The sequence below is a fragment of the Osmerus eperlanus genome, chromosome 2, assembly GCF_963692335.1.
Source record: "Osmerus eperlanus chromosome 2, fOsmEpe2.1, whole genome shotgun sequence".
Lineage (NCBI taxonomy): Eukaryota > Metazoa > Chordata > Actinopteri > Osmeriformes > Osmeridae > Osmerus > Osmerus eperlanus.
Window position 1 is genome coordinate 12,177,845 of NC_085019.1, and position 19,757 is coordinate 12,197,601.

Here is a 19,757-nt window from a genome sequence, read left to right on the forward strand (position 1 = left end):
CTGCAGATGTTGGTGTTCTCTGTACAGTTTACCCTGCTTTGCAATTGGTATTTTAACTATGTCTAAAAAAATAAGCAACCATTCAGACCTGCATATATTTCAGAATACAAACCCCACTGCCAGCCTGGGAAAACTAGCTTCCCCATTGGAAATGTACTGGTTTGAATCTCTTAAATCGGCATACACCGTCCGCAAGACATTACACTTAGCAACATAACAAGAACAGCTATGGTCAAGAAGCAGTACAAATACTAAGTGTCAGTTGCTTTCAAGCCCTATGTACCTCTTGTCAAGCCTATCAGTGATGGCTGATCATTCAAATAAACTACCCAACACAACATGCCTCAGCATTAACACAAGGTAAAACACAATGCACACACAGCCTTATTCTGTAAGCGGTACACAGCCATTGATTCATTGTACCACTAGCCCAGAGTCTCTAGATACTGATGTCAAAGAGTATGTCAAACCTTAAATATCCTTGGTCTATGAAAAACACGTGTAACATTTATGCCTCAATATACTGCTGCAGCTTCAACTCCAGCTCCACACTGAATGTGATGCCTTGTGTGTCAAATGTTGGAGTAAGAATGGGTAACAAGAGATTGTTTCCTTGGCTAGCACCAGCACTTTTTGCCTTACAACACAGCAACCTTAAGATCACTCCAGAACATTCCAAACCCATGACAATCTTGATTTAAAGTAATAAATAAATCACAAATAATTGATTTAATAAATTAATAAATAAATAGTTTAAGACAATAATTCACAAACAAATCATCCCTGATGAATGAGTAAACAAAACAGAACATTCCCTTCACAAAAACAATCTTGCTAATGGATTTCAGGTAACTTCAGACACCAAGCCTAGCAAGCATCAGAGGTGTGTCATATGCAACATAGTTAAATTGGGATTAACATTGGGATGTAATACCTTTAGATCATTTATATCATACCTGCACCATCAACCCTTTCCTAAACATAGCATATCTTTCTATGAAATGTACTTCTTGATGACTGTATGCCTCAATACAGAGTTACTCTCTCAGCCCCTTTCCGTCAGACCAATAATGGATGCCAACAGAGTACTTAAATCCACATATCCAGTTCCTAAGACTGGCTACCTCAACAAATTCACTTTTAATCGTTGTGTTGCAACAACTTTACGCAATACAAAAACAAATAAAAAGCATTTTCTTCTGAGACAGCCCGACGATTAAAAGAAAATACTTTACTGTTTTTGTATGCAGTAAAGTTGTTGCAATACGACGGTGGGTCACAATGACCCGAAGAGAACACAAGGGTTACGTAAATGTTGAGGATAAATTAACTGTTTATGGAGTTTTAAGGTAACTGTCCCTGGACCCCTCGTTTGGAAGGGGAAAGGCCCCCCTGTGTTGTCCCTACACTAAGACAGCAATAGCAATAGGACAATGTAAACAGGGACAACTAAGTAACTTATTAGGTTCTACTATGCTGGTCATCATCTTGGGCAGACAACCCTTTGGTAGGAAAAGGGATGGTGACTGGACGTGTGATTTACACAATCTGAGTCTAGTTAAAAAGTATTTTTCCCTTACTATTCTCATCTCACTCTCAAGGCACCTTTCCTTTGATACACTGCAAAAAATTGCTTAAATGTGATGAACACCAAGCTATATTAAGAGACTGTATTTAGCTTGACAATATTTCTTGTAATAAATATTCACATTATTAATAATAAACATCTCAAATAATTAAAAACAAACAAAAGAAAACATTAAAATGTCAGTTATTTTAACAACTTCCAATGAAAGTCTGCTTCTTTAAACAAGACTATTCATTTGATATTTGCCACTTCACAAAGTTTTCTGTGGGAAAATGTTTGCTTGATTTCAAATGTTCCCTCAAAGTCTTACATTTGATTAAATTCAAGCTATTTCATTAAAATAGCATACTGATATATGCTTAAATATTCTAATGATGACCAAAACATAATATGCTTTACTCTAGAGAACATACTTTATCTAATATAATAATTAAAAAAATACAGTGTAATACAGGGGTATGAAAAATGAAGTCCCATATGTCTAAAGCTCATTCTAAGTTTCATTTCAAAGCGATGCTTAATGGTCAGTTTGCATTTGGCATACACACAGAGGTGCAGCAGACATGTGTACAGTGTGTATAAGTGACTGATACAGTGTGTATACAGTGAGGGAAAATATGATTTGATCCCTTGCTGATTTTGTAAGTTTGCCCACTGACAAAGAAATGATCAGTCTATCATTTTAATGGTAGGTTTATTTGAACAGAGAGACAGAATAACAAAAAAATCCAGAAAAAGGAATGTCCAAATTGTTATAAATTGATTTGCATTTTAATAAGTGAAATAAGTATTTGACAAAACATGACTTGGCAATCACAGGGGTCAGAAGTTTTTTGTAGTTAGCCACCAGGTTTTCACACATCTCAGGAGGGATTTTGTCCCACTCCTCTTTGCAGATGTTCTCCAAGTCATTAAGGTTTCGAGGCTTACGTTTGGCAAATCGAACCTTCAGCTCCCTCCACAGATTTTCTATGGGATTAAAGTCTGGTGACTGGCTAGGCCACTACTAGCCTGGCTCTGCCCTCCTACATACTTCCGCTCAATTTTGAATTTGCTTCTGTACTAGGTCGGGCCATGAGGTACGTAAGTCAGATGTCTCCGGTTATTTCTACCGGCCAATCAGCGAACAGAGGGAGTGGCTGAGAACGATGACGTTGATGTTGTACGCTAGTTTGTGTTGTAGTTCCGTAATGGCGGCGGAGAAAGATGCGAGCGAAGCCATTCGGTCCGTTGTAGCAACGCTGCCGAATATCCATAAGCTAAAGCCGGAGTAAGAACAAGTTTTGCTGAGTTTTGTTGGTGGCCATGATGTTGTGGCCCTCCTTCCCACGGGGTTCGGGAACAGTTTGATTTTCCAGCTACGGCAGCTAGCTCTGTTACAGTAGTGGTGAAGGAATTGGCTAAGGCGAACGCTAGCGATTGGTTATGGCAGCTCAGAGTGGCTCTGGGCAGATCCAATAATTTTAAACTTCAACAGAGTACCCGCCTACAAGGAAGTCAACGATTGTCAATGGAGCGAGGCCAGACTCTCTGTACAAATGAAATGTACGAGAGTCTGGTTAGGACCAGGCTAGGCCACTACAGGACTTTAATGTGGTTCTTCTTGAGCCACTCCTTTGTTGCCTTGGCTGTGTGTTTTGGGTCATTGTCATGCTGGAATACCCATCCACGACCCATTTTCAATGCCCTGGCTGAGAAGGTTCTCACCCAAGATTTGTAGGTACATGGCCTCGTTTATCGTCCCTTTGATGCGGTGAAGTTTTCCTGTCCCCTTATCAGAAAAACACTGCCAAAATATAATGTTTCTGGGCTGATTCCTCACCGTTCTCATGATTGCAACTCTACGAGGTGAGATCTTGCATGGAGCACCAGACCGAGGGAGATTTACAGTTCTTTTGTGTTTCTTCCATTTGCGAATAATCGCACCAACTGTTGTCACCTTCTCACCAAGCTGCTTGGCGATGGTCTTGTATCCCATTCCAGCCTTGTGTAGGTCTACAGTCTTGTCGCTGACATCCTTGGACAGCTCTTTGGTCTTGGCCATGGTGGAGTTTGGAATCTGATTTATTGCTTCTGTAGACAGATGTCTTTTATACAGGTACCAAACTGAGATTAGGAGCCCTCCCTTTAAGAGTGTGCTCCTAATCTCAGCTCGTTATCTGTATAAAAGACACCTGGGAGCCAGAAGTCTTTCTGATTGAGAGGGGGTCAAATACTTATTTCACTCATTAAAATGCAAATTAAATGTATAACTATTTTGACGCGTTTTCTGGATTTTGTTGTTGTTATTCTGTCTCTCACTGTTCAAATAAACCTACCATTAAAATGATAGACTGATCATTTCTTTGTCAGTGGGCAAAAATACAAAATCAGCAGGGGATCAAATAATCTTTTCTCTCACTAAGTGAAAGACGTTGCGCACGCATGAGCGTGCATGTTTGCACACTGTAATGAACTGTACTGTGACACTTTACAGCTGTAAAGCATGTGACAATAAAACCAACTAAACCATCCATCCAGGTGCCAGTAAAACCATCCTACTAAAAAACCATTCCTGTGCATCCAAGTAAAATGGTGTCCAAAATGGTGTGAGAACAGCATCACAGCCACACAACAACACATAGGAAACAAAGGTTTAGTTGCCATGTCATCATTTGAGAATGATCATTATTCATCAATATTGAAGTCAGGCCGAAAGCCACTAAATATTAACTTGACACAAAGAAGGACTAAAAGTTGCTTTTGGAAGAAAGAATTTAAAAAAAAGCCAAGCTTGAAATAAGATAATCTATTGTATGTACAGTTTGTGGCCAAGTCATTTTCCCCTCTCTCCTGACCTTTTGTTTTCAACCCAGGATCTGATCAGATGACCACAATTTTATCATCAATTGTAAACCTGGAAGGTGGCCGCTGGGACAAAGAAAACAAACTCCCAGTGTTTGCTAGGTACAGTAGCCCCCCCCCCCCAACCCCCCGAAAAAAGTTAATAAAATTGCCCCCCAAAAAAATTTCTTTACAAAAAAATTATAATGAGAATAACATCAAACAGAGGTCGAAAAAAGAAAATGCATGACAAGAAGCAAGTTAAGCGTGCAGCTTCAATGCTTAAAATCTAATTTTTCTTGACTTGAACATTTTATATTTTTGGATCAGACAGAAAATTGAAAAGAGTTGTAGTCCTGAAAGAAAGGTGTGCAGGTCCAAACATGGTTGACACCCAGCCTTACCGCCCCAAAATGTCAGACACATTTTGCCAAATCCCTCATTCATTCATTCATTCATTCATTCTCTCTTCTTTCATTCAATCTTTCTTTCTCTTTCTTGTGTTCGTCAGTCTTGCCTTAAAATAATTCAATCTTGCCTTAAAACGAGAGCTCTACTCGCCTTTCAGACTTTTATGAAAAATAATGTTTACACAGGACAATGGGAACCCCAAACCTAGATCTCATCTTGTTGAATTACCTGTTTAATTTCCCATGGATGCATGTGGGTGTGTTCACAGTGATCCACAAATCACACTTTTCCCTTTTTTCTCCCATCCGTGGGGTGTGTCTTGATGAAATCCGTATTTGTACTGAACATAAATGCTAACGTATTGTCATCCCTCGTAAATCCACAGGATGTTCCAATTCCATCCCCTTTTTTTGTTTTTCTGTAAATGTTATTTGAACAGTGTTTCACAGACACTGACATTGAATGGCATCCCCACGTTTCCCTTCTGGTTTCATAACAGGAGAGAGAACTCCATCCATTCAAGAATCATCCATCATCATTTGCTGGGGTGAGGGATGAAATATTCACAATCAAATGATATTCTAAAATATCATTCAACTGTGTCCAATAAAATGATCTGTCTGGCGGTCCGTGGATAGATCTTTTTGAGTTGGGGGGAGAGGTGAAGGGGGAAGACAAGCCACAGGCGCACAAGGAAGGGTGGTAGTGTGGCTGTCTATGTGGTTGTCATTAGGTGGAGGAGGAAAAGGAGCAGGAGAGGCTGGTGGGCCTACTCAATAACCATGCAGCGAGGCAGGTGCTGGGAGTAGTACTTGAAGAGCTCAGCTGTTGCCCCAGGACAGTTGGTCAGCTCCAATTCCTCCAAGTCCTGGAGCTGGATTAGACCGGATAAGCCAGTGGTGGTCAGGAGGGGACAGCCTATGGGAGAGAGTGATGAAGAGAGGAAGAGATGACAAGAGAGAGATGGTTAGCTACACCCATCTATTAACGCTTGCAACTTCTAGAGTACCTGTTTCCAGCATGCAAAACTGGATATCAGCAGCAGGGGGCAGATTTCCTTTCAGCAATCACTGACCTGACTTTTTAGCGAACAGCTGTGCAGGAGCACATGAAACTCAAATACAATAACAGTAACTATTATTATTATTATTATTATTGATTCTTTATTCATTAGCATCCCATGCTTCCCATGCATCCCATGCTTCTCTTCATGCCCTTGCGCTGACAGAGACATGGATCCGCCCAGAGAACACTGCAACTCCAGCTGCTCTCTCCGTCAACCACTCGTTCTCTCACTCACCCCGCTCAACCGGGCGAGGTGGTGGGACAGGTTTGCTCCTTTCCCCACATATTAAATACACATCCACCCCACTCTCTGTTACTGCCAAATCATTTGAACACCATTATGCGATGCTAACTGATCCTATCAAAGCATTTTTAGTTGTCCTCTACCGCCCACCAGGGCCGCTAGCCAACTTTGTGGAGGAGCTGGACATGCTCCTCAGCGTCCTCCCGGATGATAGAACACCGCTGATACTCCTTGGGGACTTCAACATCCACCTCGAAGGAACGCAGGCCGTCGACTTCAAGTCTCTTCTGACTTCCTTCGACCTAAAGCTGCTGAACACACCGGCGACCCACAAGGCAGGAAAACAGCTCGACCTCATCTTGACACGTAACTGTATCACTGACTTAACCTCTGTAACCAAACTACACATTTCTGATCACTCCTTCATCCAATTCTCTGTCTCTCTCCCCCCAACTCCTCCTACCTCCCCTCCCCTCGTAACTTTCCGCCGCAACCTCCGCTCCCTATCCCCCTCCCATTTCTCCTCCATTGTAACATCTTCCCTCCCTCCCATTGACGAGTTTATGTGCCACCCCAATGACACTGCCACCAACACCCTGTTATCATCTTCTCCCTCCTGCCCGTGACTCACGGATGTGATTCGTGAAGAACGGTCCATCCTTCGGGCAGCTGAGAGGAGATGGCGCAAGTCCAAAGACAGTCTGGACCTCGATAATTATCACTCCCTCCTCAAATCCTTCTCTGCCCGCATAACTGATGCTAAAACCCACTACTTCCGGAACAAAATTAACTCTGCCTCAAACCCTCACAAACTTTTCTCCACCTTCTCCACCCTTCTTAACCCACCTCCCCCACCCTCCCCCTCCACCCTGACAGCAGACGACTTCGCCTCCTTCTTTGAGAAAAAAGTGGCTGACATTAGCAGTCGGTTCCCTGAACCCACCTTTCCTACCCACTCACCCTCTATGACTGACCCAACTAAATGTCTAAACGCTTTCTCTCCCCTGTACGAGGCAGAGATCTCTGACCTCATTCTCTCTCATCGCCCCACCTCCTGTCCCCTTGATCCAGTCCCCTCCCCTCTCTTTCAAACCATCTCTCCCTCCATCATAACTTTTCTTCTCCATGTCCTTAACTCTTCTCTTACTTCCGGCACTTTCCCCTCTGCCTTCAAACAGGCCAGAGTGAGCCCACTACTCAAAAAACCCTCCAGTAACCCAGCTGTCCTCCAGAACTACAGACCGGTATCACTACTACCCTTCTTTTCTAAAACAACTGAACGCGCTGTATCTAACCAACTGTCAAACTTCCTCTCTCAGAACAACCTGCTTGACCCCAACCAGTCGTGCTTCAAGACTGGCCACTCCACAGAAACTGCCCTCCTGTCAGTCACCACGGCCCTCCAGTCTGCCAAAGCGGCTTCGAGGTCATCCGTCATCATTCTGCTGGACCTTTCTGCAGCGTTTGATACGGTTACCCCGCTCGGTTACTCCCATGTTACCCTGCTCCTCATCTCCCTCCACTGGCTTCCCATCACGGCCCGTATCAGATTCAAGCCTCTGGTACTGACCTTCCGAGCGGTGAACGGGACTGCACCCGACTACATCAAGTCTCTCCTCCAGCCTTACACCCCCCCCCCCCCCCCCCGCCACCTACGGTCTTCTTCTGACAACCGTCTGGTGGTCCCACCGCTCAAGAGTGCCCGGTCCCAACACAAGCTCTTCTCCTGTCTGGCCCCCCAATGGTGGAATCAACTCCCCACCTCCATCAGGGACACTGACTGTCTCCCCACCTTCAAGAAAAGGCTCAAGACGCACTTGTTCCGGGAGTACAACGGCACTTAGGAATGCTTGGCTGGACCTGATGTTAGTTTCCTCCAGGATCACAATGACTCGTATTGAGAGACTTGTTGCTCTTGTTGGTTAGTTGTAACGGTTTCAAATTCTTGTACTCGCTGTGAAATATTTTTACTGTTGATAGTTTTTTCTACAGGTAAACTCTTGCACTCTTGTGGGGAGTTTCATGTTGTTCAATTGTAACTTGTTTAACTGCATGCTCTTATGGTTCTTCCCTTTGGCACTTATTTGGTTTTCCACAATGTATGCTTCATGTTTTGGCTGCTCGCAATGTTTGGGGCTATCTAGTTGTTATGATCAGTGACCTATGCTCTTTTGTAAAGCTCTCTCTCTTGGAAGTCGCTTTGGATAAAAGTGTCTGCTAAATGCATAAATGTAAATTAGTGTGCATATGGGTTTTCAGCTTTCAAGGGTCACAAGTGTTATTTTCCACTGGTCAAAGAAATTTGATTAGTTAACCCTCGTGCTGCCTTCGGGTCACATGACCCAAAGGTTCATAACGAACCATCGTTGTGTTTACCCAATTTTACCCAATACAAAAACAAATTAAAATAATTTTCTTTTAACCTTTGCAATGTGGGGGGTCTGAGACAGCCCAACGGTTAAAAGAAAATGCTTCACTTTGTCTTTGTATGCGGTAAATCTGTCGCAATACGACGGTGGGTCACAATGACTGATGGGTCAGAATGACCCGAAGATAACACAAGGGTTAACTACTGATTAGTTAGTCAGCTGAAAAAGTGACAGCTTTAAAATCCTTCTGAATTAAGGCCTCGGTATACTCTAGTTTCGTATGTGTACGCATGTACGTAAAAGCTACGCATGCGGCATTGTTCACATACCACTGCATTCTTTATGTCAGTGGTTCCCAGCGCGCCCCCCCCACCCCCCCCAAAAAAAAAAAAACCAACAACGTTGTTTTTGTCATGCCCCTGGCTGTGACGCTGTTTTCTGTTTCTCTTTTCCTTTGTGTTCTCCTCCCTCCCTTTCCCTGTGTGTGCATGGGCGGAGTCTCCCGGGACAATCAACAATCTATGTGGACCCTGCTCACCATCCAGACTCTGCCAGATTGTTAACTCCGCTAGAACATAGAACATTAAAGACTACCTTTTGAAACTTTTTGCCTCACAAGTCTGTTTTTAAGGTCCGACCATTGCTGTACCATAACAGTTTTGTCTCCAAGTGGCGTCTTGGCTTGTTCGGCTTCAAGCTGTCACAAGCTAGCACTTTAAGACAGACAACACCCTGCGGTCTCTCCTCATTACCAAGCCCAAACAAAATATGCAATTCAATTGAATGGGTCGTTATCTAGTTATGCAGAAGCCTGTTAACGACCATTCATTTGAATCAGGTGTGTTGGAACAGGGAAACATCTAAAACGTGCAGGACAGGGGGTACTTGAGGACCAGGGTTGAGAACCACTGGCCTAGCAGCATGTCAGATTTCACTTAAGATTAAAAGTGGTGCTGCGCTTCTGAAGAATTTAGATTTCTAATCTTTTATCTCTTTAATCAAGTTAAGGTTTACTGGAAAAAAGAGGGCTGAAGAGAAAGGGAGAAAAAAAAGAGATCGAGAGGATACCTGCAAGAGAGAGTAGGCGCAGACTCCTCATGCCAAACAAATGCTGCAGACCGAAGTCCTGCACCTGTACATGAACAGAATCAAAGAAAGCAGGATGGATTGATATAAGATGAGGCATCAGAAATGTATAACTCTTTAACCATTTGCATCTGTATCAGTATCAAACAACGTCTTATTATTTAAATGTTATAAGACCGAATGGTGAGTGTGTATCTTTGTGTGTGGGCCCAGACTATATACATTATGTGCATTGTGTCTGTTAGTCTTGTCACAAAAAAACAGTACTCTGGTACCAAGTTGGTAAAAAAACAACAACAAAAAACTGTTTGATACCAGAAATTCTGAAGGGGGGGGGGGTTTGTAGAGCGGCGGCGGGGCGACCACCATGTAGAGACAGAAATGACATGCCGTTGTGTAAATAAGATAAATAACATAAGGCCATTGAGTTTGTTTAATAAAAGAGCAAGCTATAGACCTGTTCTATAGGAAAGGTAACCTTAAATGACTTATTTTGTGATCGGGCGCTATATAAAAAATTATAATATTGGGGGCGGGGCGCCCCCAATATAATGGTAGGGGAAACACTGGGGTCTACCCGGTACCCAAGCAGCTTTGCCCCCAAAAAATCTCACCAGAAGTTGCTAGTGGTTCTCTGAAAGATCGCAAAAAGAAATTGACACTAGGGAAGGCGAAAAGTCTAAATCTAACGACAAAGTCGATAAATTGGCAACACCGGACAAGCAGCTAATGCTGCATGGGCTCCACTAAAAGTTGGCGACAAGAATAGTGGAAGAGCCACGTCTGGATATACTTTGGGTGTGAGGCAGATGACAATAAGAACATAGAAAATCACCAGAAACCAATTTGAAAACATCAGTTCATGTCTTTATGGTTTGCAGAATACCACAAATGCAATACCCAATACTGGTGCATACGAAAGGAGAGGGCACAACAGGGTTAGGCTTTTAAATGACATAGTTTGCCCAAATTTGTGTTTTTGGAGTTTCTACTTCTACTTTCTACTTATTTTCAAGTCAAAATTTCTATTTTTGAACTCTACAAATGATCTCTAAGTCATCTGCTGAGTTCGCTTAATGTCTACACTCAGTCCACACACTTTTTTCGTTCAGGCCTAACATGCATTGTGATTGTATTAATGTTCTGTTGTTCTCATAAGTAGGCTACAGCCTTAAATATTGTAGGTGACTGTTACTGTAAACAAATGAGAGTTGTTCAGTAACCTTTTTTTGCTTTGGTATCGATGGTATTGAGTACCGTGAAATTTAACTGGTATTGGTACCGACTACTGAAATGTTGGTACAGTGACAACACTAGTGTGTGTGTGTACAGTACCTGACAGCACCAGCGCAGGTAGAGGCTCCTTAGTGAGGACATAGTGGAGAGGTACCCTAGACCTGTGTCTGTGATCCGTACACACCTGTAAAGCAAGTGAGAGAGGAGAGACAAGCAGATCAGTTAGTAAGAGTGCAGTCAGCCATTCTTTTACAAAACACAGATAGCAGTAAGCACATTTGTATCAAAGAGATGGAAACCAAATGTACTGTATCTCTATGGTTAGGGTATTGATGCATTGTAAAACAAAGGTCACTAATATAACTCAGTTGTTAAAATGACTTTATTCTCATAATTAAAAGGTAGACTGTTACTTCATCATATATTGAGGAGGAGTACAATAACAAACTAGAGAGAGTACAATTTCTGGGGAAATTGTAGGGTGTGCTTGCTTGCGTCGGTTGCACAGGGGTCAGTTTTTTAATTACATTTTTACAACTGATATTCCTGTGTATTTTATATAAAAATGCATACTTATTATTTATAAAGATTAAATAGATTTAAAAGCATCTTTTTTTGCTTCTCATTTACAACTCAAAATACGAGTGAAGCGTAGAATGAAATAGATGTCTTCTCATTTCCCCTGTGAGAGGCAGCCTCATAGCTGAATCAAAACGAACTAGAGAGGGTACAATTTCTGGGGAAATTGTAGGGTGTGCTTGCTTGCGTCGGTTGCACAGGGGTCCGTTTTTGGATGACATTTTTACAACTGATATTTCTGTATGAAATGCAAAATGCATACTTATTATTCATAAAGATTACATAGATTTAAAAGATTTTTTTTGCTGCTCATTTACAACTGAAAATACGAGTGAAGTGTAGAATGAAATAGATGTCTTCTCATATCCCCTGCAAGCGGCAGCCTCATCGTTGAATCAAAACGAATAAATTTGGCAGACCGGTGTAAAAATTGACATAATCTCTATGACTTAAACGTCCTTTTAAGTTTTTCCCTTCTCGTGATATTTTAAGGCATTTAGCCTACTCATATTGCATTCATTCATGAATAAAGAACCCCCTTTGAAGATTATTCTACGACGTTACCAGCAGAAGATGGAATCGCGATTCAAACAGTACCATCTGCTAACTGAAAATATGCCCCCAAAAACGTAAATAAGCTTGACATTTATTTAGTGGAAAATCGCTTTCATAAAAAGCTCACTGGTAGCGATCATTGTCAGTAACAACGCCAAGTGCGATATAGCCCTGTGTGGAGAAGCTGCCCCGGTAAATTGTACAGTACAGTACACTACTGCTGTGTTCGTCTCGGTAGCGATTGCGTTGGTTGAATTTGATTTAACGTTCCGTTGTACGGTTTAGGCTGAAATTAATTATTTTCATGAACAGATTGACAAAGTTTAGGCTGTGACAATGAAGTTAAGGTTAGTAGTTAGATAGACTTTTGATTTAAGTAAGGGGAGTGCCGAACATGTTCTGTCGCCGTTTGACTTCCTACAGCTGTGTAGATGTTTTTGTAGTGTCTCGCGTAGGCTACAGCGTTGCAGTGATACACTGGATTGAAACCACAGGTAATGATAATTTCACCCACAAATCGTTTACTTGTAATCTAATGTCATAATAAATCCTACAACGAAAATGTATATGTGAGGAATGTTTATTTTAACGATTGAAAACAGATACATCATAGACCACTGTAGTATTTGTTGCCCGGGCAACACAGGCTAATGTCATGATGCTAATATTTCAGTGAAATAGTAGACTACTGTTTACGAAAGTAGATGTACTTCCTTAATAATATCAGCTTATATTGTACATTACACATCACAATTGTGTCATATCACAAAGTAAAATTAGTAAATAGTTATCACCCTGGCCTCTTTGCTTGTGGCGTTTCTGCAGCTGCCTTGCAGTAAAGCTATAGTTAGCCTAGCTATCCCCCAAGTTAACAGATGCGAAACGAATGTTCTGCCAAAGGTAGTCACGCGTGTTTTCGTGACGTTAGTGACGTAGTGACGTTAGTAACGTCAGTGACTGTGGCTAGCAAATTAGCCACCGTTAGCTTCACTTTTCGCCACAAAAACTTAACTTGAGCCTAAACCATGCAACGGAACGTAAATAAAAATAGAAGCAACTCAATCGCTACCAAGACGAAACTTTTGACACCTAGGTTGTCTATGTAGGCCAAATATTGACTGAGTTTTAGGGGGGCAAAAATAAATAAAAATAATAATAATAATATATATGTGAGAGAACAAAGGTTGTGAAGCACACCCAATTATGCAAAAAGCACACCCAATTATGCAAAATGGCAGGTAAAGTGGGGTGGACATTTGTGCTGAAGTTACTTCTTCCGAGCAACGAGGGAGACAGAATTGATTGATCTAAAATTGTTGACTTTCTGTGACTTGATCTACGTTGATGATCCATATCAATGATGATCCTTGGACCTCTCTCTGGTTTCCGCTTTTTTCAGTAAGTACTGTACCCAAGAAATAGTTCGATGTTGCACTTATGATATGACGTTGAATTTGCAGAACTGTTGCACTATTGTAGTTGAGATGTTAATATTGCACAGTATTTGAGATATTATTATTGTTCGCCCTGCCTGGCAGCTGAGACATAGTTACCTTGTTCCTTGACTGACCACCAATTTTGCACAAACTATGGTCTTTTTTAAATTAATATTTTTCAGCTTCATTGTGATGGTGACAGTGGAAAGAGAAAGAAAATGTAGGGGAGAGAGAGCCTAAGTGGAACGCTCTCTACCCGAAGAGCCACCAGGCCCAGCCCCCAAAATGATGCTTGATCTTCTGATGTCCTCTCTATATGCACAATTTTGTGTGTCACTTTGGATAAAAGCATCTGCTAAATTAATAAAATGTAATGTAGTGTGAGAGATTTTCAAGGATCCTGTCTATACAAACTTTTGCCCTGTGTGAGTTCCACACATGTGGATACAGATACATTCAGGCAGTAAACCCTTACCTCCAATCACTCCCCAGACATTCTCCATCCTGTTCATTATATCCAGTGCTAGTCCATACACCAAATCTTTACCATAGCACTCACCTGTCAAGCACCAGTTCCTCAAGCTTATGCAGGTCGCAGGCAATATACTCCAGAGCCATGTCTGTGATGCGCGGGCACCAGGACAAGTCCAGACTGCGGAGTTTACGTAGGTTCTCAGCCACTAGTTCCACACCATCGTCCGTGATCTTGGAGCAGCCAGAGAGGCTGAGTGCAGTCAGATTGGGCAGGCTGTGCACCATGTTGACCACGCCATGGTTAGTGATCTCCCAGCACGAGTGGAGCCGCAGAGTGTGAGTGGTGTAGCCCTTGATGGGGAGTGAGAAACCGAGTTGATGATTATCTGCATTAATCTGGACACTGTTGATATTATTTACCCTCTAATTGTTTTGAGGAGGTATTTTATCAGAAAGCAGCATTAGAACTGAGATAAATGCATAATGCTATGTCTCATCTAAAGACATTTTGACAAATTGTTGTTTCTAGCTAGTTTGAGGAAATGTCTGCCTGCTAATTTAAGACGTTATTAAAGACCATGGCCAATCTGCTCCAACCAAGTTTGCCTATGGCCAGTGTTTTGGGTCCTACAGTACCAATCTCTCTACTGATAGCTTTTGCCCAAATGAGATCCTTAAAACAAATATATGTTTTTTTCTATTTCAAGGAAAATCCTGTGTGTGTTCCCATCCGTAGACATCCTAAAACAAATAATTATACAATTAACAGTTTTGCTGTAAAACCTTTTTCAGTTCATTATACATTATTTCATTATACCATTTTCAGAAATTGAGGGATGGACCCACAGGCTTGTCTGGGGTATAAGGTTCTAACATGAATGTATTTTCTGCCTGGTGCAAATAAGCACTTAAAACCTGTATGTAATGGGATTTGGCATTGCTTATTGCTGGTGTAAGCTTACAATCCTTATTGTCATATAATATATGATTTATTGAGTGATCAGAATACAGTTGATGCAAAAATGAGCTTACCTGTTTAGCTGTGAAGTAGGCCATAGCTGTGTCAGTGACATGATAGGCTTGCAAGCTGAGCTCTGACAAGTTGGGCAGTAGCTGGGAGATGGCAGCAATGGCGTCATCTGCTACGTTGATGCAGTCGCTAACACTAAGGGAAGTTAGCCGTGCATTAAGACTGGACCAAAGGCCTGCCTCTGTGAAGTCGTTACACCCAGACAGCTCCAGGTGCATTAGGCCCTGCATCTGCTCCAACATCACCTGCAGAGAAAAAAAAACATACATAGGATGCACACACATAATCAATGTTATGGTGTCGTAAATGTTTCAGGTGCACCTTCTACAGACCCAGCTAAGGACACAGACTAACGCTAAAGACAGCTACTGTACATTCACACACTTTCATCTGAATGATGTGGGGGGTCCAACTTTCTGTCCCCTCTTTCACATGTATCGATCTCTTTCCCTTCTCCTCTCTCCAAGAAATGGAGAGACAAATGTTAAAACCACAGCACTTAGTTATGTTTATTCATAAATACTGTAAATTATCAGGAAAACAACATTCAAACAGCAAGCAACCTAATTATGTTTTGGAAAGCATTTTACAAAGGACTAACCATACGTATAGTCTTGTGCCCCTTGCACATATGGCATGTAATTTCATTAAAGTCATTAAAATAACTTGCAGAGTTAAGGGAGGTTGAACAAGTACTTCAGAGATGACAGAGAATTTCAAGATCTGAGAAACATAGGTACCAAAGCAACTGAGAAGAACTGTCATCACCAGCTGCATCACGGGCAATCTATAAATCCAGAAATCTATGTGTGTGCCACCAATTTTATCACAGGCACTGTGCACGATCTATAATTCAAGTAATCTGTGTTTCACTGGCATCTTAATCACTGACTGCATCACCGGCGTTGTGCACTAGTACACAAAAACAGTTGAGCAGGCTGCACTCGAGAAAGTTAAGTATAAAGTTTCTGTCCATAACAAGGTATAACATTCAAGTAGACAGGTGCAGTGTAGAGCAAACGAATAAAGACCCATTGTTGTTCACAAAACCTTGCTCTAAATCAAGTGACCACCAGGTGGATCATGTGACATGGCATTCCAAAGGGCTTACATAACAGGTGGTGACCCAGCAGAATTCCTCTTATCCAGAAATAGTCACAGCAGGCAAGTTCTAGTTTATCATTTGTGCATGGATGTAGATGTGGCGTACATAAACGCTTGAAATTGTGACCATTTTGGTCGCATATTCTCCCAAAATTGTGTCTGTGCGACCTCAAAATATATTTGAGAGCATTTGTGTGAGTGCAAATAATAGTTATGTGCGACCTGTTTTAATTTCTTTACAAAAGGCTCGCTAATTAGCCTACTGCACAGTATGTACCTGCTGTGAGCTGATACAGTGGTCCACCATTCAATCCAACGTTACATAACCAATTGTACTTCATCTTTACGTTCTAGACTTCAATGCAGATTTTAGATTTATAATCTAATATTAATATTAGCCATCAGTCACTCCTTGTCACTGCGCTCAGTTGTCACGTGACAGGGAGCTAACTAGCGCGCAAAATAAATCTAGAACATAAAAATTTTAGTTGTGGTGCTCCTTTAGGTGGGTTCTCCTAACTTTTTAAAGTTAAGTTTTACCACCAAGTAAAAAGGTTACATTTAGTTTAGTTTAATCATGCCCATTTGTCAGTGGCCAGGTAACAAAATGTGTGGCATAAAAATGTATGCATATGTTAAACTAAATTATTTTTAATGTTTAGGTATAAATATGTACAGAACAGCAATCACGTGTAATCAATATAGTGCCTACCAAGTATCTAAACAGGACTATACATATTTACTTAAACATCTGAATGTTTAAGTAAATATAAGATAACTGCCCCTCTTAAGCCTGATTTAAATGAACCCTGACATAGTCAGTCTTATTTTCAGTGTTGCAGGTTATAATACACTTACACAACACAGGGATGTGGTGCAAAACATTGATAGTATATAGTACAATGTTACAGGAACACCTCAGGACAAACTTTCAATGCATTTCTTTCATTCTCTTCCACAGTCCCCACCAAACCCTGTCGGCTTCCAGGAACACCACTAAACTCACCTCGAGACCTGCATCTGTTATAGTGGACCTCTTCAGACTGACTGACTTCACACCTTTCTTTGACAGAGGGTAGTTGTCAATGAACTCGCATATGTCCAGATCCGACACTCCCACCAGGCAGAAGGCCTGGAAGCCCCTAAGGGCAAAGGCTTGCAGGCTGACAAACTCCTTTTCCCCACTGGGCAGCATGGCATACAGCTCCTTGGCATGGAGGATGGGCGTCACACCATCCCAGAACTTTGGCTGGTATAGCACCTTCCTCCAGGTCTTACACACCTGGGCCAGTATGCACTTTTCAGCCGTGGTGAAGTACCACAGCAGCCGGTTTAGAAGCTTCTCGTCCAGGACCAGCTGGCGCTCCAGGAGCAGGGGCTTGGTTAAGGTGAGGGGCAGCTGGCGCAGCTGGGAATGCTTGAGCCCCATCAGGGGGCTGCTGCCATCCAGGTCAGCCCCCGGGAGCGAGACAGCAGTAGGGGGCAAGGGGTTGAGGGGGTCAAGGTGATGATAGGGCATGGGGGATGGTGGGGGCAGGATGGAGGGCACCGAGGAGGACTGGCACAGGCGGTTCTTGGCGGCAGGTGTACCCTTGGTGATGCTGGCGCTACCCAGGCCGTTAGGTTGGGGGGGAAGTTTGACCATGCCGTTTCGAGTCATGCAGGGAGACTTGAGCTCGCTGGGGGTGGACATGTTCAACATTGGGAACCTGGAGAGAGATGGGGGATAGACAGAAAAAGCTAATGTATAGTGAGTATATACACAATAGAGTGACTCAGAGGTGTTTAGCAACAGACAGCTCAGTGCCAGTGTAATGTCAATTTCAAATCTTTGGAGCAGCACGCTACTTTCCAGCCAATTCTGTTCCAGCAAACCCTGTTCCAGCCAATGTCCTTCAGCTAGGCGAGCTTTCCTCCTTAAATTTTGTGAAACCACTGTCAATCAAACTTCTGGAGGAGGAAAGTATGCATGTTCAGACAATAGTTGGGGGCACGGTTTCTCTTAATTGATCAGATTGATCTTATTTCATGATCTTATTTCGTGAAACTTTAGTATGTCAAACTGGTGTCTACTAACTAAGTAGTAGACACCAATTATAACTAATTATTACAGTGTCTTTTTTTGCACACTTTGTAAAACATAAATGTAGTATGATCTTTGTAAATGTAGCTCTTTATTAGCTAGCTACAAGTCATTTTCTTTGCAACATATTGTGTGACTTCTAAATCTCGGAGTTTCCATCTCTGGGTAGGCTACTGCCCACAACAGTCTGCATATTAAAGGCTACAATTATAGCGATTCACTAAATTATATAAAAACAAAACTTCAGAAACAAATGTCGTTGGCTGTCATCGTTGCTTTTTGCCACTATAGGCCTGCTGGCCTAACTAACTACCATTAGCCTAGTATTCCATAACAATTATGTAACATTTATTGTCAAATTAGGCTGGAGCTGCACCTAGCGGCCAGCACACGCTTTTCCCTACAACGTTGTTTTCGACAAGCTATTGTTTAAGTAGTCTACTATTGATTCCGCAGTAAACAATCCATGAGGACATTGCATTTTGCGTTTAGATATTATAGTTTTACTTTGCGACACCCCCTTAAAGCTACAGTATAGTTGAAATACTGCGATAGCCTTTAGTCGACTGCTTTGTGCTAGCCCTATAGCAAAGGAAGCATCACTGCTATTATGTAATTATTTAGGCTGTTGTGGTCTACATTAGCAATTAACAGGCCACTTGGTCTAGTCTGGTTATTTTCCCATGAACAAAGCTGGGTACCCTTATGTTGATAATAAGACACGAGAAAAATTGTGAAAACAGACGCACACAATACACTTAACTCCAGTAGGCTATACTATTCTGTCATGATTGTGGCGATCTGGCCTATGGGCAAACGTATAATGACAGTTCAGTTAAATTGTCTCAATTCACGGCACGGATGACACAATCACAGGGGTTTCAACGATGCTGACCCAACTATAGCCCAAGACAATAGGCTTGTCTATAACATGTAGGTAACGATAATCACATACAAATAGCACGGACAGGGCAGCAACTCTAGCAAGCAGGGATGCTCGCTCCGCACCGCAAAACAAAAAGACTTGTGCGATGCCCAGTATCGTCTGAATCCGCATTGCACTCCTTACCTTTCAACAAAACCGTTACGGTTCCCAGTGTGTCGCCTCGTATCCAAACGAAACAGGGCTCTATATTTACAGCATCGCCATGACATCAGCATCCGTGGGGAATGGCGGAGAAAAGGATGTTGTCAAATTGTTGCGGTGCCATTCTGATAACGTGCACTAGGTTATAGCGTTGAATGCGACGATAAAAGAAAAATACTGTCATTACTGTGTGTATAATTGGGAACATGGTCTTTCCTTATCCGCACATCATATCCACAATGTCAGCGAATCGAACAATCTAAGATTCGCCAGCAACAGCAAACATAAATAGAAGCCGGTATGGGCCTTACCAGCCAACCTTACATCAGCAAAACGGAACACAGACAGCTTGGAGGGAGCTGCGGTAGCCTTGCCTCCTAACACCGCCTTTCTTCATTGGCATACCCTTTCAACCCAAGCTGTGACGCTGGCAGAAATACTAACAAATCGTACACACAATAATTTAAAGTAGCACATTTGCACCATTGTTTGTATTAGTCTACTTATAATGTAAATGAATTGTGTTGATTATGTTTTATTGGCCGTTGAGTATAGCTTTCTATTTACTTTCGTTTTTTAAATGAAAC

General features: G+C 42.1%; 1 protein-coding gene across 1 annotated transcript; it reads right to left on the minus strand.

Moving 5' to 3' along the window:
- Nucleotides 1-5,139: 5,139 nt before the first annotated feature.
- Nucleotides 5,140-19,535, minus strand: fbxl16 (F-box and leucine-rich repeat protein 16). Its single transcript, XM_062452912.1, has 7 exons — nt 19,153-19,535; nt 17,007-17,709; nt 14,899-15,141; nt 13,952-14,217; nt 10,922-11,006; nt 9,569-9,632; nt 5,140-5,740 (listed from the first exon to the last, which is right to left on the minus strand). The coding sequence occupies exons 1-7, from the start codon at nt 19,242-19,244 to the stop codon at nt 5,592-5,594; spliced, it is 1,602 nt and encodes a 533-aa protein (XP_062308896.1). The 5' UTR covers nt 19,245-19,535; the 3' UTR covers nt 5,140-5,591.
- Between the last annotated feature and the right edge of the window lie 222 nt (nt 19,536-19,757).